Genomic DNA, 24,826 nt, shown 5'->3' with positions numbered 1-24,826 from the left:
GCTGCAACTTCCTGTGTCTGGGGCAAGATTGGTATCGTCAGCAGCATTCATTTCCTAAATAAATGTGTAACACACACCGACACACCGACACACACACACACACACAAATGCATGTGTTTGCATGCAATAATCTTCCCCACAGCTGTGATGTCTGCACATCTGGGTCTGATCAGGGCACCACACATGCACTCTCCTGGAGAGGGCTCAACGGCTACACACAGCTACACTTGTTGCTTTTCATTTCAGTCTATCTGTGTGTCTTTCTGTTTACCTTTTTTATTTTTCTAATTTCCTTCTTTTCTTTTGCTTCAATTCTTTGTTAAATGTCTGTGGTTTCAACTAATGTCTGACATGATTCTGTCTGTCAATCTGCTTTTGAAATAATGTGTTCTGCTTTTACTTTGGTCCTCAAGCTCCAAAATAAACTCCCCCCAAAAAGGTTTTATCGTGCAGCTGTACCTCGTGTATTGACATTTTAAATTGACATGAATCGTTCACACAAAGGCATGATCAAATTGAAGCGCAGCTGCAAACTCACTGGCAAAAGCTGCTCTTTACACACTTCACCTACACGGTAACACTTGCCAGCTCCCCCTTCCAGACAGACAGGAAGAAGGGAATGAGGAGAGGAAATAAAAAGAGTGTGACGCAAGACCTGACTGAAATTTCATTCAAACCCCTCTGAGCCTCCTAACCCCCCAAATCCAAAATGCTTACACACACATTTTCCCATTCTGTAGGTACACTCTTTCCTTACCTCACAGGTCAAACCTTGACCTTTGAGTCACCACCAGCCACAAGCCCACTGTTGTCAAGATAACCCCTGTTCTTTCAGCCTGTGTCGATAATGAAGCTGGAGAGTGGAGGGAGAAAAACCTCACATTCCCGGCCTGATGTATTGTTTCAATGCGCCCCTGTCTCTGCACATGGTGTTTTGCCTTTCAAGGAAAATAGGTTATTTTAACATAAGCTTTGGAGGGGCATTTATGACAAGAGTGAGAATGAGGTTTTGGAAAAGGTGATGAAAAGAAACTTTAGTGTTTAAGGGCAAATACAAAGCTATTAACAGACACAGAACTTTTAACAGCTGTGGTCTGAAGAGGCAGAGGCATCCGAGGGCAGGATGAGGCTGAACTGTGACCCTCGCCCTTTACAAACAGTTGACGGTTGATCATCTTGTCATCATGACAGGTAGACAGACATAACCTCTAACCACATAGAGAGAGAGAGAGAGAGAGAGAGAGAGAGAGAGAGAGAGAGAGAGAGAGAGAAACCATTCAGGGTGGTCCTTGTCGCTTGTTTGTGTGTGACTGTCTTAACCTATTTATGAATGTTTATGTGTATACATTTCCTTTGGCAGGTTTTCACATTAGTTTCTCTCACACAGTTGAAATGTGTGGGCCACGCTTTGTTTTGACAGTGTAAGGTTTCTTTAGCTACTGCTGCTGGTGTGTAGTTGGGTGTGGATTCCAGTGGGTCTGCCTCCCATATGCTTATCCAAACTGACAAATCTAAAGCAGGTCTTGTGGAGGTGACGAGGGTCATGGGTATTACTAAAAATACTACTGTGAGCCGCAGTGTTTCTACCTTTTATTGAGGATGAAACCACATTCACTGTCATGCATCATTAGGGTGCAGAGCACCACTACACGTTTGTGATAAAAACATTCACTGAAAGGGTCTACTTGTCCTTCTGCAGCTGCACGTTTTATTTCTTTAGTAGCTTCGTAAGGGCTCTACATTGGTAACTGCTGACTTAAGTACATTCCTAAATCGCTCATGAGCCCCATGTGTCCAGTGTGGGTGTGTTGAAATCAAAACCACACACACACACACACAAACACACACACACACACACACACGCACAAACACACAAACCCACACGAACACACACACACAGACACACGCACAAACACACACACGCACGCACACACACACACACACACACACACACACACACACACGCACAAACACACACGAACAAACACACACAGACACACGCACAAACACACACATGCACACACACACACACACACACACACACACACACACACACACACACACACACACACACACACACACACACACACAGACATCAGTGGGTCCAAGTGGCTCCTGGGCTTTAGATTCTTCTGCTGAATGATGTTGCTGATTCCATCCTTGGATCCAGTTTGTTGCTCATAAATATTGTTTTCCTAGCAACTGCTTTTGTTTGCGTACTGCTACAAATCACTGCTCATCTCTTGGGTCTGGGATATGCATCAGTGAATGATCTACTAAACACTGCCTGGCTCACAGACATATTTCACAATCTTATGGTTTTATTCAATTGGAATTGCACAAACATACACATCTATATGTCAAACACATTTACTGAAACCAAAGTGTGGACACTTTTGAAATGCCCCTGGCACGAGTTGTCAGTCGCATTCCTCCTCTAAATTCTCATCCACAGTTCTTGTCTGATAATCCTTCGGCCCTGTGTCTGAGAAAGCAGAATGCAGCTGAGCTGTGGCTTGAGAATTGGAAAAAGAAAAAGAAGGACAACAGCTTCTCTTGAGAGGCTGTCGTCCACTCGCGGATACCAGGCATATTTGACAGAGTGTCTCTGTGTGCTCACAGAGGGCAGCAGATAGGCAGAGGGACAAGTCGAAAAGTCAGCCTCAGCTGTTAACCACACCAATGGGCAATACGCATGCAAAAAGGTCAATGTCATGTACGTGCTCTGACAAATTAGGTGCAAATGGTTTAAACTGGAAACACATTATTCATGTAAAAATGAACGTTTAACGCTTAATAAAATCTGCAAATCCAAACTAAGAAATGTCAAGGCTTGCAGAGAATACAAGGCAAGACGGATGTTCTTTGTTTTATCATTTAATTAAAAAAACAAACTAAAAAACATCCTCGAAGATTCCCCGTCTGCTTTCAACGTTGTATAACAAACCAATATGTAATAAATAGATGTAATAGAAAGCTGCTTTAGGGATTTTCTATAACAGCTTTCATGATCCAAGAAGCAAACGTCACTTCATTGGTAACCAGTGAGCTCAGGGCTATAATGAGAGTCTGTTTACCCTGATGTCATCCAGGTATTCAAGTTTACTAGCTGCTGTAAATACATTAATGTCAGGCAGACAAGCCGCAGCAGGTGGTCTAAATGATCTCTTATTAGCATAAAAGCTTTGACTTGACTTTTATTTTGGAGTTACGTGTAATGCTTAGTTTTTTTTGAACAAATCAAATGTTATACAGAAATGTGTGAATATGGTTACTATAATGTGCTTCACAATATTTACAATAGAGAATCAGATTAACCACCAGAGATTACATTTTAATATCAATCTTTAATCTAATCTAATCTAATCTAATCAATCTCTTTAGTCCGTCCAGAGAACACATATAATTCTTACTTAAACCAGAGAAGGCTTTTATACAGCGCTGCCCAAAGCTAACACCTCCGTCCTCCTTGTTCAGTGTTTCCTCAGCTGTGTTGCAGCTCCTCCAGATTGCATCTAAATTGCACTTTGGCTTTACTACGCAGTGATATATTAAACTTTATTTCCGGAGGAAATGCTGACCGTGGACATGTCTGAGTAGAGGAAAGCAATTTGCAAACACACAGCACTCTTTCACAACAACAAAACAACTTGTCTACAGCTTTGTCTTCTTATAATGGAATCAGTCAAACAGGATAAACATAGACAACCTCATTCCTACAACTACGGACACATCATTTTCGAATGAAATTGTTCCGTCATCACTGTAAATATCTATTTATATATTGTCTATAGTAAAGATATGCAGGCCTCAATGAAATTCAAAACCGTGACCAACACTTTTGATGGGACTGCTACAACTAAACTGCTGCTATGCGTATTGCAACTGCTGATGGCGAGTAAAGAAAGAGGTTATACACTTTTTAATTTCTATAGTTCCTTTCAGACATGCACAGGAGTCCGAACATTTTTCTGAACGCAAATGTCCGCGAATGTTGTTCTCAACATTTTCCGGAACTTTTCCTGCCAGCCCCCTAGTGAAATTCCGGAATTTTTTTAAGGCCGTATAACATTACAGCAGAAAAAACGAGCAAGTGGGCAAGTTGATGACTGTAATGCTCCTGCATGCTCCAACCAGATGCCGCAGAATGTCGCGTCAATGTTCTTGTTTGTGTGGCCGCATCTGAGTCTTACAATCTCGTGCTGCGTTTGTCATATGTAACTGGAAAACTCCAGAAACGTTTCAGAGTTCATGTCTGAAATGAGCTTATTTCATTAATGCCGAACCTCTGGCGAAAGTATGGCTAGTAGACATTCCTTTACCCTGAAGGTCCAACTGACTCAACTTACATTTACTACCTCATCAGTGAACTTGAAAAGTTCACCTGTGAGGCACGAACATTAGCCTTTGCTGTAAAGTAGGGGTGCCAGTTTGTTGATGCAGCCTAATTGGGTAAAATGGCTTATTTTAAAGCCCCCCCCCCCTCCCTCAATAATTTAGAGGTACTTTGATGTGTGACTGAAGTGAGTTAGTTATAGCACAGTGGGCTACACCAGTCCCCCTAGTTACTCTCTGGAGACTGAAGGACCACATCTGCATCCAATCAGATTAGAGAAACCCCATTAAGGAACTTCCACTGCCACCAGAGACCATGGAATATGGCCCTATTAAAATGAGTATACCAGTCCTTGTAATATAAATACACTATGCGCACAATGTTTCTTTTAAATTTATTAGAACCCATTTATATTTAATGGTTGGGGTATTTACTGATTGAAAGCTTTGGGCAATTTATAGCTAATGTTAGTTGATTTATGATTGCGCCTGTGCCCTTTTACCTGGGTCTTATATCTGGCTTATAGTGCTTAAAGGCTCCATCTTAACACCTGCAGACAAAATCTGTGGAAAAGTAAGAGCTTAAGAATTAGGGCTGTTTTTTAAATGCCACAGTGGGAGCAAGGTGACCACTGATACCTGCATACTTTGTCTTTCCTTACTATATTAGCAGATTCCTAAGCTCATGGTAAAAGGGGAATATGATGAAAAATTCTGTAGTCCTGAGAAGAAAGGGCTTGAGAATGGCTTGGAACCGCCATTACAGCATGAGAGATCCTACCTGGAAGGGAGGTGCAAAGGCCGAATTGTCATACTTGTGGCTGGAGGGTGGAGGTGAGGAATCTGTAATGCCGAAGTGAAATTCCAACATCACCACAGGTATAGAGAGATGATCTTCTTTGTGAGTCTGTGTGCATCCACAAATCTGTGTGTAATAGAAATATTTTGCAAAAGTTTTCTCACGTATGGGCATGGATTGCAGCACGAAGGAAGCAAGTAATCTATTTCATTCTGCTGGGGACTTAACTCGTTTCCAAGTTTGCAGCTTCAAAGAAACAAGACTAACTGAGCTAACAGAGGAGCACTGTCTGAGACTACTGTTGGTCAGCTCCCAGTAGCCCTCTCCTGAGATCTCATCTCAGTTTCCATGTTAAGACTGTTAGCATTCTAGTTTGAGTATGGAATTCAAACCGCAGACCAAAAATATGTCTCACCGTTCCCTGGTGCCCCTCGTCTATCCACTAGACTATATTCTTCCTTTCCACTTTTTTATCATTCAGCTCTAAGTTTCCTTTAAAAAAACAAAAACTCACTTCACTCACCTTAGGCATCCGCACACACAGAAATGCATGATTCTCACTTGTGATATTGTACATTCAGTTTCAAAAGTAGATATGATTTTTTTTTTATTAAATGGATGATGGCACATTGATATCACTCTCATGGGACACTTGTATAGAGCTGGGTGATGATTAGATTGTTAGTCCCACCGTAACTTTTCTTGCTGAGAAGTCAAAAGGTCTTTGAAGTAAACATTATCTCCATTTAAAAAGGTCTATAGAATGTTGATTGAAATTTAATTTGATTTAAAAGAATATTGGAAACAGATAGTGTTATGAAGGAAGTGGCCGTGACACAATTCAAAGCTGCAATAACTGAATATAAGTCTAATAGTCTGAAATGGCGATCCAGCAGATAAGCAGCAACCTTAGCATAGACGTCCAATATTCTAGGATCTGTTTTTGGCTAGGCAGATGTAACAGCCAATATCATCTTATGACAGATTGACTTAATTAGAATAATTGGCCGATAAGTAACAAGAACTTGCAGAAAAAGAAATGCTCTTAAGAATTAGAGTTTAGAGAGCATTGACAAATTGATTTTCCAACCGAGAAACCTAAATAAAAATTGTTCAGGGATTACTATCACTTTGAGTTTATTAAATAAAATGACTATCAGCTACATATTGTCATCAGATTTTTCTAACTCCTTAATGTTAATCAGTATCAGCGTCAAAAATCAGGCATCATTCAGGTTATATTGCAGCTAAATCGAACCAACATTTCCGGAATATTTTCCCTGAACTGTTCCGGAATGTCCCTGCTGTTGTGAAGAGTCTCGGACAATCTCCTGCTGCATTTTTCACATGTGAATTCTTCATATGTACACTCCGGAACATATCTTCCATGTCTGAAAACATCTTGAGAGGCTTTTCTGTGCAACGTTTATAGCATGCATTAGTTAAAAAAACCCTGGGTCACTAAACACTTGGGTGCTAGATATGCAGAAAAAAAAATACTGCAGATAAACACTTGTGTGGCTGAGAAGGATAACTTTAATCACTGACATATTAATTGCCAGAACAGATCTAGCCTCACATTGGTCCCTCGAATAGTGATCAACAGCCCCACCGACAAATGTAAACATGGAGAACACAGAGAAGGGGCTTACTGATTGAACAAAGCATCTATTGTTAAATGTGCCCTACAGTTTGGGAAGAGTTTAGAGACCATGTTGCGGAAAAGGCTGTTATGGCACTCTAATATCAAGTAATGAAATTAGCAACCCGGCAGCTGAATCCAGTTAAAATAGCAGAAGTAAATAAATGTGAAAAATCCACAATCTGATACTCTGAAATAATACTTGGAGGAGGTAGATTTGCTGTAACTTCAGGGTCATCAGGACAAGCTTCAAAGCAAGAAGTCATTTGATTTCTGTGCAGATTTCCTCTGTTTTTCGAAAGTTTTCAATTTGGCAATTTTTACCCGCCTCATCTATTGTAAAAATAGGCTTTGTTTATTTTTATTCATGGTTATGTTTCACCTCACCAGCTGAGAGTAGAAACAGGGTTGAGCGGTACAGTACACTTGGTAAATGGTAAACGTAAAATTCACACAGACACAGAAACACACACTGCTCCTTTCAGAAGCTTCTTTTAAAAGCATGTTTTAAACGGTGCATGATACACTTCAAGTCTTTTCCTTTAAACACCCAAGAGGAATGGAGCAAATGGGAAAATCACATGATCCTCATGAATAACCAAGCCATTGGAAAGAAAATGCCCCAAACATGAACTGCACAAATAAAACTGAACAAATAAACTCTTCACCATCCACAGAGGCCACGTAGGGTGAATGATGAACTGTCTTTCTCGCTGAAGAGCCAGACATAAGGAGGTGATTTTAAACTAGCGTAATTTGCATTTGATTGTCACTTGGTTCACATGTGAAAGCACTTTTCTCTCACCATTGAGCCAGTTGCCCAGTGTTTATGGAAGATAAATACCTGCCTCGGTCATATCATTCTGCTGTAGAATGGCTATTTGAAAAAAATCCACTGACCTCTTTTTTGAGTCTCCATTAAAATTCAGCTGTTATATTGGAAGCCACTGTAAATTAATCTTGTCTCTGTTTAACAGCTCAGTTTAAAATTATCTTTCACACTCCAGCATTAACAAGACACTCTAGTCTAATCTACTAAAGAAATTAGTCAAAATCATATAAGCCCTATGAAATATAACTATGGAAACAAGTATATGAAATCAAATTGATTACAAACAAATTCATATTATGAGAAATGTCTCTATTTCTCCTCTTCCTCCCCCATCGCTGAGTTAAATTTGCAGGAGGGCAATAAAATTAGCACACAAACAAAACTCCGACACTGGAAAAGGGGGGGGGGGGGGGGGGGGGGGGGGGCTGGAGCTGGAGAGTTAAAACTGCATGTCTGGAAGATTTCTATTGTAGCCACGGATACTTCCTCCTGTATCGTATAGTACAACTATCTAATCCTGAGCACCTTTATCATAAAAGCCTTATAATAGCCTAGTAGCCACCAGCAATGATATATTTATATAAGAGAATATTGGTGTGTCAATAAGAAAAACATGAAAAAAAGCACGAACCATCTTTCATTTTTATTTTCTTATTTTCATTCATTCACCCCATACGTTGATAAAGTAGATACTACAAATAGAAATTGTATGTACTGTATTATTACAGATTAGCATAATGTATAACATTATATAAATTCTTGTGTACAACACAATAGACTGTGTTTTTGTATTTTTGACCAACAAACTGTGCTGTAAAGAAACATTAAGGAATCTGCTTTAAAATTTTATGAAAATATTAAAAAAATATAATAACACAATCTAATTCTGGTATGAAAGCACTGTACTGTCAATGCAGATATGTATCCAGTGTGAAACAAGCCATAGATATTTTAGGAAAATAAGAAAAATATAAATTCTTCCACTGTACACTCAATTAATTGCTCTTGAAATATATTTTACAAAAGGACTTTTGTCTGTTATTTGCTGTAAAGCATTACCAAACATGTCATGACAGTGACAACTTCGGTATAGAGGGTATTAAAATCCTCTTGGAAGCAAATTTCCCCCCCTGCATGTGAAATAGTATCCCCATGTGCAGTGAGCAATGTCTGGTCAAAGAAATCACTTGACTCCATGCGCTGGCCCATTTGTTCTCATGGGAACCACCTCAAATGAGAACCCACCTATGAATTTCCAGGCCCTCAGTTCCAAAGTTACAATAACAACTTTCTTACCTCAGACGGGGGTTTCCAGTTGAATATCTTAATATGTCTGTTTCCTTTCTCTCCTTGAGCTCTGTTTATTTCTATAATCCACATCTGTAACATTTTTTTAAATACTATTCAGCAAGCTGTAATCCTCAAAAATCCACAAGTAAGAAAGCATGTACTGTACATAGCCGGTGCAAATTGCTGTGTCGGTTAATTTTTACATTCAGATATACCACTTTCCTCTCTCTATCATTTTTCACAGAACATGTACATATGTGACCTGTGAGTCTGTACCTAGGTGGTTCTTGGCTAGGCACTTGTACGTGCCTGAGTCGGAGACTCTGGGCCTCTGGATGATGAGTGTGCCCTGAGGATGGAGCAGCTCACTACCCATGGGCCGGCCCTGTTCTGCCGTAGACAGAACTGAACGATCAGGCAGCTCCCAGGTAATCTCTGGCTTGGGGATTCCAGTGGCAGCACAGTTAAGCTGGATAGGTGTCCCACTCACTGCCCTCACACTTGGAGGTGGCCCTGCTGTGATCCGTGGAGGGTAAGCAATAATAACAACAGGTACAGTAAGCAAAGCCTCCCCATCATCGCTCCGAGCTCTGCAGATGTAGTTCCCGCGATCGTGGAGAGTAGTATCCTGAACAACCAAAGTACCATTCTCTAACAACTGGTAGCGCCCAAGGATTTGAGGCCGAGTAAGGGTGTGTCCAGCAGGAATGGTCCAGTAGATCCTGGGTCTGGGACTCCCATCAGATAGACAGTGAAGGAAGAGAGGTTCCCCAGACACACTGCGTATGATGCCTCTTGGCCTGGTCAGAATGTAAGGCTTCTGCCCAACTTCCAAAATGATCAGCTTCTCTATGTAGCCCAAGAAATTCTTGGCACCACAGCGGTACTTTCCAGCATCCTCTTTGTGAGGGTTGTAGATGATCAAAGTTCCATTGTTGCCTAGGTGGTGGTGAGAGCCACGATCGGATCCACCAGTAAATCGTGTTCCATTAGGCAAAGTCCACGTGATCTCCGGCATTGGGTGTCCATCAGCAGAGCAGTTCAGAACTGTGGTTTTCCCAATACGAGACACAATACGTTCGTTGTATGGGTTCTTGAAGATAGGCCTTTGGAGCATACTGGTCACCTCCAGCTGCACCACCATTACTGCCTCTCCTCCATCATTCCTCGCCATGCATATGAACTCTCCTGTATCAGTTGGTCGCACATTACGAATCTCTAAGGTCCCATTATGGTGGACATTAACCCTGCTACCAAAGTATGGTGCCCTCAGAAAGATGTTATCAGGCATAATCCAAGTGATACTAGGAGTCGGGTCGCCTTGAGCCTTACAGTCTATTAATTTCCTGGTATATTTGGCAGCTACATCTTTGACTACAGTCCTGTTCGCACGGTAGCCATTGATAACTGGTGGATTCCCGTCTATTTCAAGCTTGTAGACTTTTCTATTTTCCCCAGCAGGGTTGCGAGCTATACAAACATACTCCCCAGCATCGATAAGCTTCACATCCCTGATATCCAGAGAACCATTGACATGCATTAGGTAGCGTTCATTTGATGCTGCAATAACATCATTGGTGGGCAGCATCCACAGAATCTTGGGCTTGGGTTCCCCAAGTGCTTCACAGTCAAAGCGGATGTTCCCTCCAGGCATTACCCTGGCATGGGGCTGGCTGGGTAAACGTATCCTGGGGGCAGCAGTCACGACAGAGATATGTACATGCATCTCATCCTTGCCCACTTTGTTCTCAGCATAGCAAGTGTAGTCCCCTTCCTCTGACATACCAACCTGGAGAAACATGACACTGATGTCATTTTTAAAAAAATGTTTTGGAAATTGTGTGGTTGTTTATGGTTAATGCAATAGCATACCTGGTTTAGGTAAAGAGTTCCATTGTCAAACAGAGTGTAGCGCCGTGCTCGTCCTCCTCCACTGCTTGCATCAGACTGCAGAGCGCTGTTGAGCACTGTACCATCTGGTAGACCCCAAGTAATTTCTGGCTTTGGTGCTCCTGAGGCTTTACAGTCAACCTTGAAGTCGTTACCGTAGGGTACCTGCTTCTTACCATAGAGCTTAGGATCTATCTTGGCTGGCTTCATTGACACACTGACCCTCATGAGTTGGAGATCATCGCCAATCTCGCTTCGTGCCACACAGAGATAGTCTCCGGCATCTTTATCATTCACAATATCGATAATTAGAGTACCATTATCCAGGACCTGGATTCTGCTGCCCATCCTGTAGAAACGTGAAAGAAAATTAGAGTGATTCAGCATGAGTGTAAGGCAAAATACAGGCCTCATTTATTATAGCATAGGACAGATATAGTTATATACAGTTAGATACAGTTATATATATATAATATACAATGCGGTATATATATATATATATATATATATATATATATATATATATATATATATATATATATATATATATACTGCATTGCATTGACATGTGCTTCTGAAAAATTACATGCTTCCGCTTCTTTCCTCAGTATTTTTTTCTCTGATGTTAAATGCACAGAGCAGATTTACAGCTATAGCATCATAAGTGGCACTATCTGTTTAACTAAACGTTTTTTTTAATAATTTTTCCCCTCTACTCAATATAGAGCAACAGAGAAAAGACTGTGTGATAATTATTAAGATTATACTGAAGCTTTTTTGTTCAAAATGTATCTTGGCTTTTATTCTTCAAAACATTTTGTTTTACCTGTGCCGGTGGTCTACCACAGCTTTAGAGGGTAACCTCCACATGATCCTAGGTTTGGGATCTCCTGTCGCTGAACATTTTAGTCTCAACTGATCCCCAAAGGACAACTCTGAGATGCGGTTGGATGTCTCCAGTATTTGAGGAGCCGACTCTTGCCTCTCGACTGCCAGAGTCACCACCCTTCGCTCTGAGCCAGTAGAGCTGGTGGCAATACATTCATATTTCCCACTGTCTGCTGGAGTCGCATCCTTAATGTGCAGAGTCCCGTTCTTGTACACTAATATCCTTGTGTCACTAACAGGTCTGTTAGATTGTAGCATTGTCCCATCATGGTGGACCCAGTGAATAGCAGGCTGAGGGCTGCCTTGGGCAGTGCAAGGAAGCCACAAGTTTTGGCTTACACTAACTGTTAGCTGTTGCCGTTTCCCCTCCATGATGCCGGGCGGAGCTGCCACCACCTGCAGTCGCACTGTGGCAGTATCAGCTCCAGCTGGATTACTGGCAATGCATTTGTAATGACCTCTGTCATAAACAGACACATGCTCAATAACAAGAGTCCCCTCAGCAGATACTGATACCCTTTCCTTTTCTGTGTTTTGACTTCTGACTTGAGTCCGGTTGGCCATGATCCAGGATATCACCGGTGTGGGTCGACCCTCTGCTTTACATTTCATCTCTACAGTGTTTCCTGCATGAGATTTTATCTCACGCAATTTTGGCTCCAGAATGCGTGATGGGTAGGCCACCACAGAGAGGGTGACAAGAAGTTTGTCTGATCCATGATCATTCTCAGCTAGACAGAGATACTGGCCACGATCCTTAATGCTGGCATTCTGGATGAGCAGTGTTCCATTGCTCATCACCTCAAACTTGTCCATCCTCCCCTTAATGGTAAAAGTGCTTCCTGAAGGACAAAGAAAGACAATTTCTTTAAGGAAACATTCACTTAAAAACACATCCAGAAAAAAAAAGATTCACATATTTTTTCTAACCCCATGTCATAATCAAATACATTATTTGGGAACCCCTTTATCAATAGAATGGTGCTTCCTACTCTTTAGCATCTGAAAAAATACAATTGTTTACAGGTTAGAGAATCAAGATACCCTAGATGTACAGTTACACCTAAAATTAACAAAGGGGTTTAAAATAATAAAGATGTCATTGGTTTTGTTTGCTGAATAATAAAAAAATAATGAAACTGTATTTCTGTTTTTTTTGTTGTTCATTATTTTGTACCTGTGATTGAGGAAAAGCGTTTCCAGGTTATATCAGGCTGGGGGTTTCCAACAGCCTCACATGGCAGGAAAGCATCTGAGTTGGACAAAATGGTAAAACTGGCTGCATTTCCCCCAACTATCTTCGGTTTACTTGTCATGACGTTTGTAGTGGGTTGAAAGCCATCAATATTGGCACTTGTAGCTTCATTGCCAGTGACATGATTGTGAGGGCCTATGTTGTTGTATGGTGCAGGGGTGTTAACGTATCCTTGCTCAGCGGTAAGAAGGGTCACTATGTCAAAGTTAAGGTCTTTATCTGCACTGCCTCTGGCAGAACTACTTTGCACAGTAGGTCTTATTCTCCTCATTGGTGGCCTGTGAGTGTTGTGACCATGGTTTCTCTGTGTTGGTGGTTTGATGTTGTTGTGGACTCTAGTCTGAACTGTTGTGTATGACCCCTTTGTGGTAGCTGGTATCGATGTGGTGGAAGGCTTATATGTCGAGGTGATGAACGGTGTCTTGTTTGTAGTATAGGCAGGTGAACTGCTAGATGTGATCCAGTCAAACAAGTCAGTATCCTCCTTTGACATTAGGTCAGTGGAAACAGCTATTGTGGTTCTGTCCTCTTTCCAAGATGGTGTGTAAAGGGGCTTGTAGAGTGAAACAGTCCAGTGAGGTAGTGGGGTTGTCTCTATTGTAGCTTCCATAGATGTTGCCTCTGTAGTTGAACCTTCAGTTGTGGTAGTAGGTAGTTTATTAATTCCAGGTTTCTTGAAAGGTTTCCTGCCCCTAAAGGGCCTCCTTCTCTGCCCTTGCCTTCCTCTTGTCCCACCAGGCCTCTGTCTGATTACAAGCCAATTATCAGGGAGTCGACCAGACCCAGATGATAAGGATTCATCAGGATTTCTATTTGAGGGTGGTTTTACAGTAGGTGGGGAGGGTAGAGTCTGTAATTGTGGTGGTGTTTCAGCAGTGGTGGAGTAATACGATGAACTGGTTGTGGTTATATGTTGAAAGCTGGGTCTGAGTGTTGTGAAATCTGTAGAGGCTAAATCTTCAAAGTCGTCATCTAATGAGCTCTCCTTGCTCTCTATGTGTTTGGATGAGGGAAAAGTCTCAGGTTCAGCAAGTGAGTTTGCAGAGGTGGTGGGCATAGCAACAGGGGTTGTAGTTAGGTTAACTGTTGTTGGTACTGTTGTTGAGGTTTTTTGGGATGTGTAGCCACTGGATACATAATCAACTGGCTTAGACACAGTATGGGTGAGATGGCCATTTGAAGAAGCTGCGTTTTTTTGTGTTGTGGCCGGTTTCTCTGTTACGTGTAAAGATGAACTCGAGGAAGCTGTTGTTGAGACCATGTGCACATCAGTTGCTGCTGGTTTCCTTTTGTCTTCATCACAGCCAAATGCTGTGGTAAAAAAAATGAAGAAGACAAAAGTAATAAGAAACAGCTAAATAAACACACATTGAACATACAGGTGAAAAAAACATAACTATTTTCAATCTGTAACAAAATAATACAAAACAACGTAGCTTACGTGTAGTCAGTTCAATTCGATATGGCACTGAGGCATTCCCTTCTTTCTTCACTGAAGACTGTTTAAGTTTATTGATGACGGACTGTATGTCAGTGATCCTGTTAGGTTTTATAATCCTCCTACGGCCTTGAAAAGTCCTCCTGCGGCCTCCACCTCTGCCATTCTTGTGTGGAATTATATGAATCTGTTGCCGGGAGATGATGGTGGATCCTGCGGGCAAGTGTGGGGATCTGATGGTTTGTGTGGTGTGGAATGTGATCTCGTCTTGCTGCCTCTCTGTTGTGGTGACAGCTGTGAATGTGGTTTGGCTTTCTGGGTCTGTGTGGACGACTAGCCCCACTGAGCCTGGGCCATCCTTCATTGGAGTAATGTTAGGGTCTGTGGTAAATAAGAGTGCCGACCCCGTGTATGTCTCTGGCTCTGCAGGTTGTTCTCCTGAGAACTGGAGCTGAGTTTCTTGTGAAGTGTCGGTCACAGTTAGTTGGAGAGTGACTGGGTGCATGTTTGAGGGTGGCCTGCTGGTTCTTTCCAGGGCATAAAACTCTGTCTTTCCAACAGAACTTGGATAGTCTGTGAATGTGGATTTGATTGGTGTAGAGTCTGACTGCATATAGGACTCTGTTGTTAGTGTGTTTGTATTTTCTTTTCTTTTACTTAAATCAATGTTATTGCTCACTGTTGTTTCCATGACGACAGTTTGATGAGCCCCTGTGGTTGCCAAAATATGATCCTGACCTATCTGTGTCACTGTTGTGTCAGTCTGGCTATTTTGCTTGAATATTCCATGTTCTTGTGGATTATCTATAGTTGGTTTAACTATACTTGGCACAATGATGAGATGATCTTCATTATGACCCACACCAGAGCCAATTTCACCATCACCGGAGTAACCAGGGAGGGAGTCTTCAGATTTGACCTTCTCTTTGTCTGTGTCACTTTTTTTTCTTGATCCATCTTGAGCCTTCTTCATTAGTTCAGCAAATTTCTGTGGGTTTACTTTCCTGGAAGCTTTATCAAAAACTTTTCTACTCCAAATGCGTCTGTTGCTGACTGCCCCCCTACTTCTCTGTCCCAGTCTACCTACAGCGCCTCCTCTGCCCTGTGACCCGAGTTTGGGGTAAGGTCGATCTGAGGTGATGGTCCTGGATTCCTGACTATTTCTGTCTAAGGTACTGGAAGAGGGGATCTCATCAAAGTTAACTGTCTTTTCTGTCAAGCTAGGGTCCACCTTGAAGTCCTTTTCCATCCCTGATCCCTCTCTGTCTAAAACTGTCACTTTTTCAGAAGTTTGTTCAGTTACTGTCACCTGAGACACAAGTAGGTCAACTCCCAGGTGATTAGCAACCAGACACCGATAAAACCCTCTGTCCCTCGCTGTGAGGCCCTGAATAAGCAGTGTTCCATTCTTATACACCTTCCTGTTCCCGTGAGACTCATCTATTACTGAGTGATCAGGGAGGATCCACTGTGCCGAGGCCTCAGGACTCCCTGAGGAGCTACAGTCAAATAGCAGATTTTCACCCAGTGGCCTTGAGAGTTGGACACCATTGACCTCAGTTTCTTCCACATCAGCAGAAAGAACAGTAACCCGAAACACAAGGACATCTGCATCCAGGTAGTTTGAGGCAATGCATTGGTAGAGTCCTGTATCTGAAGCAACCGCACCGCGTAGAGTGAGCTTCCCTTCAGCAGTAATGATGATCCTCCTGTCCTCATTGGAGTAAGGTGCTCTGACCTTACTTCCGTCAGGTAAAATCCACTCCAACAATGGCTTTGGTTCACCCTGGATTTGACAGCTTAATTGTGCCACACCACCTATGTTTAAAACAAAAATTACAGTTATAATGTATTTCATATTTAAACACATAAGACATTCTTAGTCTTTAAAATTCTTAAATGTATACCGTGCTCCATATTTTGGCTCAATGAAATGGTCAGTTAATCAGCTATGAGCTAGTTTATTAACAATTAATCTCTAAAGCCCACCTGTAAGTACAGTGTGCTCAGTCTTGGTTAGATTACTCCTCTTGATCATGGTCCAGGAATAGCGGTCCCTCTTAGGTGATGTATTTTCCACCCGTAGGTTGACCACAGACTGATACTTAATGTGCAAGGTGGAGAAAGTGGTAGTTGTGCGGTCAAGCTGGAAGCTCACCTCTCCCTGCATCAACCATGCAGGAGAGGCTTTAATCTGTGCCTCTATGTTTGTGTGAATTCTTTCCTCTTCCTCTGTTGTTTTTAACTGGCTGTATCTGTACACCATTTCTGGGCTTCTGGCCAGCATTAAACCTCTCTCTAGCCTCATGGGAGAGTCACTGTAGGAGGCCAGGATCTGCCATGGTTGCTGGATGTGTTCATAGTCAATGTTACACACCAAATAGGTAGTTATGCTAGTGGTAAGCACATTGACATTGTTTCCCTCATCTTCTTCCAAGGTTTGTGTTAGGTTCTCAAAAGCAGAGGGTCTCTGGACAGTGCAGGATAAACTGGCATCACTGTGAAACTGGTCAGTCAGGTTCATTTGAATGGAGCCTAATGGGGCAATGAAATCCTTTGGGGAAACCGGAGTAAAGTCCCCCTCATCTAAGGTCATGTTTTTCTGCTTTAGATGAGGTTGGATCCAGGGTTTTGTACAAGTGAAGGCGTCATTGGAGAGAAGGGATAGAGGTCTGTTGTAGTTAGGGGCAGGATTTTCACAAACAGGACACAGATGTCCTCGCTGGTATCTCCTGTCTCGCTTGCATTTCAGCACACCTGGAAACATTTAAATCAAGTGGTGTAGTGATTAGTGGTTTGCAGGTAAGAAAAGAACCGATCAATATAACTTGAACCATAAAAGACCATCATTAACCATGGAGAATTATAATTTATGAGTTGACTTTAGCATTAGACAAGTTATGGATACAAATGTTTGTTCTTCTGAATCTTCAGTGTTTTCTGTAGCCCTCATGATGAGAAGATGTGCTCTCTAACTCTACCGCAATGCAACTTCACCAGATGTGTCTTATTAACAGATGTGCTTGTTATAGTACCTTGTAAATATAGGTTCAAAAATGTGTTAAGATTAAGAAGGATTTCCCAAATTAGAAAGGACAATTCTCTTCCCTTGTAAACATTACTAACTTACACATCTGTAAATGCTTTCAGACTGATCCAAAGCAAGCAGTCACAGCTCACCTGTGTTCCTCTGTGTCCACTTTGGGAACCAGTTCATACGGCAGTCACATGTCCAGGGGTTACCGTGGAGGAACAGGTTCTCTAGCTTACTGCAACCTGCAAAAATATCTGCTGGCAGCGTGGTGAGGAGGTTGTCAGACAGGTGGATGTTCCTTACTGAGGACACCTTGAACACTTGGCTGTGTCTCAGTGTGATGAATGTGTCTGGGTGGAGCTGCTGGAGGTGGTTACTCTCCAAATGGACCAATTGTAGGTTGGTTAGGCCATAGAAAGCATCTGGGCTAATGAACTCAATGTGGTTGTGGTCCATGTGGAGTCTTAGCAGACTATCCAGGCCTTTGAATGTCTCTTTGTTGATTTTCTTTACTTTATTGAAGGACATCTTGAGGACCTGAGAAAAGGATTGAGAAGTTGGAAATGTCAAAATAGTGTTGAATTGAAGGTGCTCTGTGTGTTTTTGCTATTGCTGCATTGCCAACATTAGCATTAACAGCTCTTTACGTAATAATATATTACCTCTGTTGCATTTACAAGACAAAACTATAAAATACAGCCCTTGGACCGAACGCTTTGGGCCTCTACTTAGACTGGTCTTAACTGCTAAGACTGTTTCTGTTCAGAGCAGTCTTTAGAATGGACTTAATGTTGGTTGTAACAACCGGACTTTCGACTTGTCTAAATTATGCCTGGTCTTATGTCTTAGTGATGCGCCTGAATGCCGAATTTTGTGCCCATAGACAATGATCCCTGTGACTGATGATAGTCAGTCCCAGATGATTTACAATTATTGACTGAACTGAACCATAGGATGCTGACAGGTGTAATGTTTCTTTGTGATTAAAACCACACTGGCTGTTATTTTCCTCTCTATTATTACTCCTTGTAAGTTTTCATCACCGTAGATGCATGAATTTGACATTATAGTTTGGCAATGTGCAACTACCAGAAAAAAAAAACATGCAGACGTTTGTGCTGATAATTTGAAAAAAAAAATTTCCACTTCAAGAAGAACTCCACTCCAATATTATGCTCACAAGAGACTGACATACACATGATTTTACCTGTAAGGACCTCAGGTCTTGGAAGGCTCTGTCTTCAATACTGTCTATAGTGTTGCTATGCAGCATCAACAGTTCTAGGTTCTCAAGTCCCGAAAGATCATTTTCTCTCAAGACAGTTATACTGTTGTACCTAAAAGCAGAGAAAGGAAAAAGAGACACCACCTTATGAATTCAAATATACAAATTTTTATTTGTTTCAATGAACAATGAAAACAGTCTAACCTAAGTTCCTGCATGCCCACACCAGTGTTTTCAATATATATATTTTAGTTTAGACTCCTACTCATGCTGAGGATGTGTGAGCTATGAGGTATGGGGGATTAGCATGATGATCATACTGTCAAATTTATTTGACAAAAAAAATGTTTAAGTTTAAGTTTCACCCTGATAGGCTACATATATATATATTGAGATGTATATATATTGAGATGTCTAATAAGTTCAGCCTCTACATGCCCGTCTAATCAAGGTAAGATGTCTAATCAAACACAAAAACGAAAACACTTTTTGGAAAAATATGTGTTTAGTGCTTTTATACTGGAATGCAAAAGGTTCTACTTAGTCCCCCGATTAGAACTCTCCTCGGGTTTAATGGAGAATAATAATTTCCAATTCATTTTTTATTTCAGCTTTTTCGTGGTTTAAACTATGGAAAGGCTGCAGCCGACATGTGTTTCTCTGTTATAATGTTATTCTTTCTTATACAGCCTGTGGCTTAAATCAATCAATGAAATAGTTCCCCCTCCAGCTCTCCAGTCTGGAAGGTAAGCAAAAGCTCACCCGAGGTTAATTTTTTCCACAGCTGGCTGGATGTGGTCAGGTATTGCGGTCAGGTATCTGAAGGTGCAGTGCACTTCTGTCGGGACATAACAGACGCATGATTTGGGGCAGTCCCCACCGCTCGTCGGCAGCACAGCAGCCAAGAACATCAGAGCCTTCAGCAGCCACCACCGCATGTATGAGGTGCAGACACACACACTCATTGTGCACAGAGATCGGGGGCTACACGTTGTCCTGAACCATTAATGAAACCCACCTGGAGAGAAAGAGGTAGAACATGTTGAAACATTACTTAGATAGATAGATAGATAGATGGATGGATAGATAAAGAGATAGATAGATATATAGATAGAGAAAGATAGATAGATAGATAGATAGAGATAGATAGATAGATAGATAGCTAGATAGATGATGGATAGATAAATAGATACATAGATATATATATAAATAGATAGATAGATAGATGGATGGATAGATAAATAGATACATAGATATATAGATAGATAGATAGATAGATAGATAGATAGATAGAGAAAGATAGATAGATAGAGATAGATAGATAGATAGCTAGATAGATGGATGGATAGATAGATAGATGGATAGATAGATAGATAGAAAGATGGATGGATAGATAGATAGATAGATATATAGATAGAGATAGATAGATAGATAGAGATAGATAGATAAATAGATAGATAGATATATAGATAGAGAAAGATAGATAGATATAGATAGATAGATAGATAGCTAGTTAGATAGATGAATGGATAGATAGATGGATAGATGAGAAAGATAGATAGATAGATAGATAGAGATAGATAGATAGATAGATAGCTAGATAGATGGATGGATAGATAAATAGATACATAGATATATAGATAGATAGATAGATAGATAGATGGATGGATAGATAAATAGATACATAGATAGATAGATAGATAGATAGATAGATAGATAGATGGATGGATAGATAGATAGATAGATATATAGATAGAGATAGATAGATAGATAGAGATAGATAGATAAATAGATAGATAGATATATAGATAGAGAAAGATAGATAGATATAGATAGATAGATAGATAGCTAGTTAGATAGATGAATGGATAGATAGATAGATGGATAGATAGAGAAATAGATAGATGGAAAGATAGATAGATAGATAGATAGATTTTACTTTACAAGTTTATTTTTTTCATTTGTGTATTTATTAATCATTATTTATAAAGGAGAAAAATGTGATGAGAAAAGTCATGCATTTATTAGGATAATAAACTCCACCACAGAAACTACTACATGCAAAAACACATGCAAAGTGAATAGATGTAGAGCTAAATAAAACATATTTTTAGCCTGAAAAAAGTGTGCATCAAATAAAATTCCCCTTACCGCACTGTAGAAATCAGAGCCGTTGTAGTAATGTAAAAAAAACATCCAGATGAAAAAGTAAAAGGTTCTCTCTTCCCTGTGATTCCTCAGATGAGTGCACAGTGTCTGAGGTGCAGAGGGACTGGAGTCATGTCTGTGTGAGCGCCTGTAGTGGAGCGTACACTTTGGTCCCCCCCCCCTGTAATCTGCTCTAATGTAATCCAGGAGCAACTGCAACTGTGAAATACTCAGGCACAGGGTCTATTTGAAATACCACTTTTCTGATAAACGCCAACAAAACAAAATTCTTCCTCAACATGAATTACTGGGGATGAAGTGGAATTCTTAATTGCTGCCAAGACAATAATATTTAATGTGTGATTAACTAGGTCACACATTTGGATCTCACAACTGCCCCAAGCTCATCTACACCACTAACTCTGTGAAACCCTTCATTTCAGATGAAAGCCCTGTTCCAGTCACGATGGTCAAGGACAAATGTGTTACAGATGAGCTCAATAAGCATTTTACTCTCTTTTTTCCCCCTTCAAATGAGCCATCTCAACGCTCTGTTTTCTACAGGGAGCTGGGTGAAATTAAATTAAATTACTTATGGAGCAAATATTCCGGCACAGTCATTAGCATCTTACATTGCTCCAATTGAAATGACTCACTGTCACTAGGTGGCAAAACCAACTGATTGCCTTAGTTTGCGTGTCCTCTGTTTGTTGGTGACTCATTGTGACTGTCACCGTCAAAGGTTCTGAGTCATCCACTTGTAAACAGTGTTTATGAAAAGTATACATCAAACCACAGCTCGAGTTGTGTTTAAATCATACCATGTGTGTTTTGGCCTCCCAAATACTACCGGTATGTTCCCTCTCACAAAGCTGTCAGTTCACCACATCCAGAAATCCACACTGTTAAACATCAGCAAACACATACAACGCCTGCAAACCCATGCAGAGACTCACATTTTTTGAGGGCAGTGTTTTTCTAATGTGCACTAATGTGCACTGCCTTTTGTAACACAGAGAACTATTGATGACATGGCATAACCACAGAGGAATAAGCGAAGAGATCAGATAACAAACCAAGTGTGTTAGCGGACAAGTGATTCGCATGGAACGAGGGTTTATAAGAATCCCTTTCATCAGATACTTCAGGTCACAGGGGAGGTTGGCATGTTCCACTGCATGTGTTGTCATTGTTGTTCACTTGAACATCTGGACAACACACCGACACGTGCACACCAAAACCTCTCCCTTCTCTTCTCTTCTTTTCCTGTCACTGATGACTGAATCATATTTTCTTTTGCTTCAGTATGCCATGTTTCTCACTGTGAAACCAAGAACTATAATTGCTTTGCTACAGCTGCTGTACTGTAAAAGAAGAGCAATGCAACAGTCGCTGTGTGGTTGCATGTTGCATTACTGTTCCTTTTCTTAGACATGACAAATTGTATTGATAAGAGGCTTAGAGAGTTGAGGAGAGGGGTGATGGGAAGAACAGAACTTGTAACAGGTTTGTGCGTGTGTGTTTGCATGATTATGAGGCCAATACACTATGATTTGTTTGTGATTCCACTGATCATAAAGTTGAGTCTCGTCCAGTTTTTTTTTGGCAAAGGAAACTGTTTCCCTTCAGCTTTGATTCACTCCAGATGGTGAAGTACTACAAAGGCAACTGTATTATTCTGTAAGATACAATACCCAAAATGTTCTGGAGGTCAAATTGGGTTTCAGGGATGATTTTAAATGACTTTGATACTGAGCCCCTGACTAACGCTTAACGCTGATGAAGGGAAATGCTTGAATAATATCATTCTCTTCTTCACTTCACACTGTGGGCTGAAGGGAGTGTGGACGGAGGGCTCGCCTTAAAAGTCACAGCTAGCTGGTAGGCTCTGAGGAATTTGTAGACACATACAGTATTGGCCTCAGCTCCTCACACTCACTGCTCCATCAGGACTGGGGGCCCACCTCTGTGGGAGGTGAACGACAGGAATAGTGTGGATTGGAAAATGTATCACCTTACATGAGACACTCTCAGCATGTTTTTTTCCTCATGCGTGGAATTCTCTCTTAATAATTCAGCAGATCCATATTAGACCCATAGTTGCAGTCCACAGACTAATTCCTGTGCATGTCAACTGGCACTTAAAGTGCTAGAATAGTCTTAAATGCAATTTTATATGCAACTTATTCATCCAAACATCTGTCTTATAGAGCAGTAAACCATCAGACAGTATCTCTCACAGTTTCTGGATGGAGAAGAATAAGCATCCAAGTGAATTTTTATATACAGTACACGAAGCGAGACAGCAAAGATTTATTGATCTGTAAGCCCACATTTGGGAAAGGTTGGAATTACAAAATGCAAGCCAAGGAGACCTTTTGTTTATTCTTTACTTTGAAGGTCAATACAACTGTTCAGTCATTCATTCCAGACCTGCACAGTTTGGGAGCTTTTCATCCACCACATCATCCAAATTTAGCTCTTTTATTGGTTTGTTTGCATTTTCTGCCTAAACTGCAGCATCAGTTTAGGCAGAAAAACAGATTTTAGTGGAAGAAAGTTCCTTTATGAAAAATTTGGGTTTGTATGATTTCAGGAGTTTTCTGGCAAAGTGCCACATTCGGTGTGTTGTCTTCTTTATTCATTGAAAATGTTAATATGTGACATGTGTAGCCTTTTCACCAAATGCGTCTGTTATGTCACCTTATTTTTTCATCTGTATTTCTGACTCCCTTCACATTCTGTCAGATCTTTCTGTTCTTTTGTGAGCTAATGACTCGTGATCACAATGAATTTACAAAGTAAATAGGGTGTGTGTGTGTGTGTGTGTGTGTGTGTGTGTGTGTGTGTGTTTGTGTGTGTGTGTGTGTGTGTGTGTGTGTGTGTGCATAGATGTAGCAGCAGTGGTGTGTTTGTGTGTTTCGTGTTGTAGAGCAATTCCAATTCCTGGAATTCACTTCTGTGCCTTCGCTCATGCATAGACTCTGACTCAAGTTTCATAGACCCTCAACGATCCCGAAGAAAAAGAGCCCAGTTCTCTCGACCTGTCCAATCAATTTGACATCAGTCACACAGGTTAACAGCTGTCTGTTGTGAGTCAGATGACCTTTGGCCCTCAAGGGTCAGGTTGTGGCAGTTCAGGATATCTGGCTCAATCAAAGAAACGGTTGGTCTTTTTATTTTTACACCATTAGTGTGGTTTTGTAAAACTTCTCTCACAGCACTGTCAATGTGCTTCATGCTTATAAACCAGGCATCAAGACTGATATTAAGTTTTACCAGAGTAAACAAGGTCACTGAAATTTATTTTGTAGAGCAGTTGAATTTCAGTAGCTTGACAAAAGGTGCCTCGAAAGTAATTGGTACTCATTTGAAAAATGTGCCAAAGTATTTCTTGACAAAAATAAATGTATCAATTTTCAGCTGGTGTGTGAGTGAGTCTATTTACAGCATCACTTGCTTTGTTAGTATAGTTTACACTAATGCAACCAATGGAGACAGGCACCCGTTGTCTTTAGCAGTTTTTTTTTTTTAGTTTTGATATAAGTTCAATCAAATCATGTCCTATAGGTGTACACTTGTGCATAACTTAAAGCATTTTTAAACATATTAATGGACCAACTAGGAGCATGGTTCCAGGTATTCATATACATGGTATATATATAAAATATACATTATATAATTGTAGAAACAATCTAGATTTATAGGAGCCCAGTCCTTTGTTTTGTCAAAATCTCTGTCAGACGATCTGCGAGTTGCTGCAACATTCCAGTTGTGTTTTGAATTTTAATGGTCGAGCATCCAGAATTGTTTACTATTGAATCAAAGGTTACGCCATAAGGAAACCACATAACAATTTCACTTGACATTTATCAACATCTCCCCTCCGTGAATACCAAAACTGCTATCAATAATGTTTGTGCATGATCGTGCTGTGATATGTGCCGGAGCTGTAAAAAAACGCGACCTCTACTGACATTCACAGTCTGTCACAGTTAACACATTCTTATTCCTCTTGTGAATGTGAATGTGTGTGTGTGTGTGTGCATG

The 24,826-nt window shown here is 40.8% G+C and overlaps 1 protein-coding gene across 1 annotated transcript; it reads right to left on the bottom strand.

Annotated features, from left to right (window-relative positions):
- Window positions 1-8,073: 8,073 nt before the first annotated feature.
- On the bottom strand, window positions 8,074-20,908 carry igsf10 (immunoglobulin superfamily, member 10). Its single transcript, XM_035623420.2, has 10 exons — window positions 20,780-20,908; window positions 19,391-19,646; window positions 18,611-18,740; window positions 17,550-17,940; window positions 16,359-17,126; window positions 14,373-16,187; window positions 12,854-14,242; window positions 11,615-12,518; window positions 10,771-11,137; window positions 8,074-10,687 (listed from the first exon to the last, which is right to left on the bottom strand). The coding sequence occupies exons 2-10, from the start codon at window positions 19,591-19,593 to the stop codon at window positions 9,137-9,139; spliced, it is 7,518 nt and encodes a 2,505-aa protein (XP_035479313.2). The 5' UTR covers window positions 19,594-19,646; window positions 20,780-20,908; the 3' UTR covers window positions 8,074-9,136.
- Between the last annotated feature and the right edge of the window lie 3,918 nt (window positions 20,909-24,826).

Source organism: Scophthalmus maximus, chromosome 11 (genome assembly GCF_022379125.1).
Source record: "Scophthalmus maximus strain ysfricsl-2021 chromosome 11, ASM2237912v1, whole genome shotgun sequence".
NCBI classification, from domain to species: domain Eukaryota; kingdom Metazoa; phylum Chordata; class Actinopteri; order Pleuronectiformes; family Scophthalmidae; genus Scophthalmus; species Scophthalmus maximus.
This window is presented reverse-complemented; position numbering and strand designations above follow the sequence as displayed.

Coding starts and splice junctions, on each gene's coding strand:
- igsf10 (XM_035623420.2), bottom strand. CDS start 19,593: ATGAGTGTGTGTGTCTGCACCTCATACATGCGGTGGTGGCTGCTGAAG. Junction 17,941..18,610: donor AAGACCTGAGGTCCTTACAG/GTAAAATCATGT, acceptor TCCTTTTCTCAG/GTCCTCAAGATGTCCTTCAA. Junction 12,519..12,853: donor ACGCTTTTCCTCAATCACAG/GTACAAAATAAT, acceptor TTTGTCCTTCAG/GAAGCACTTTTACCATTAAG.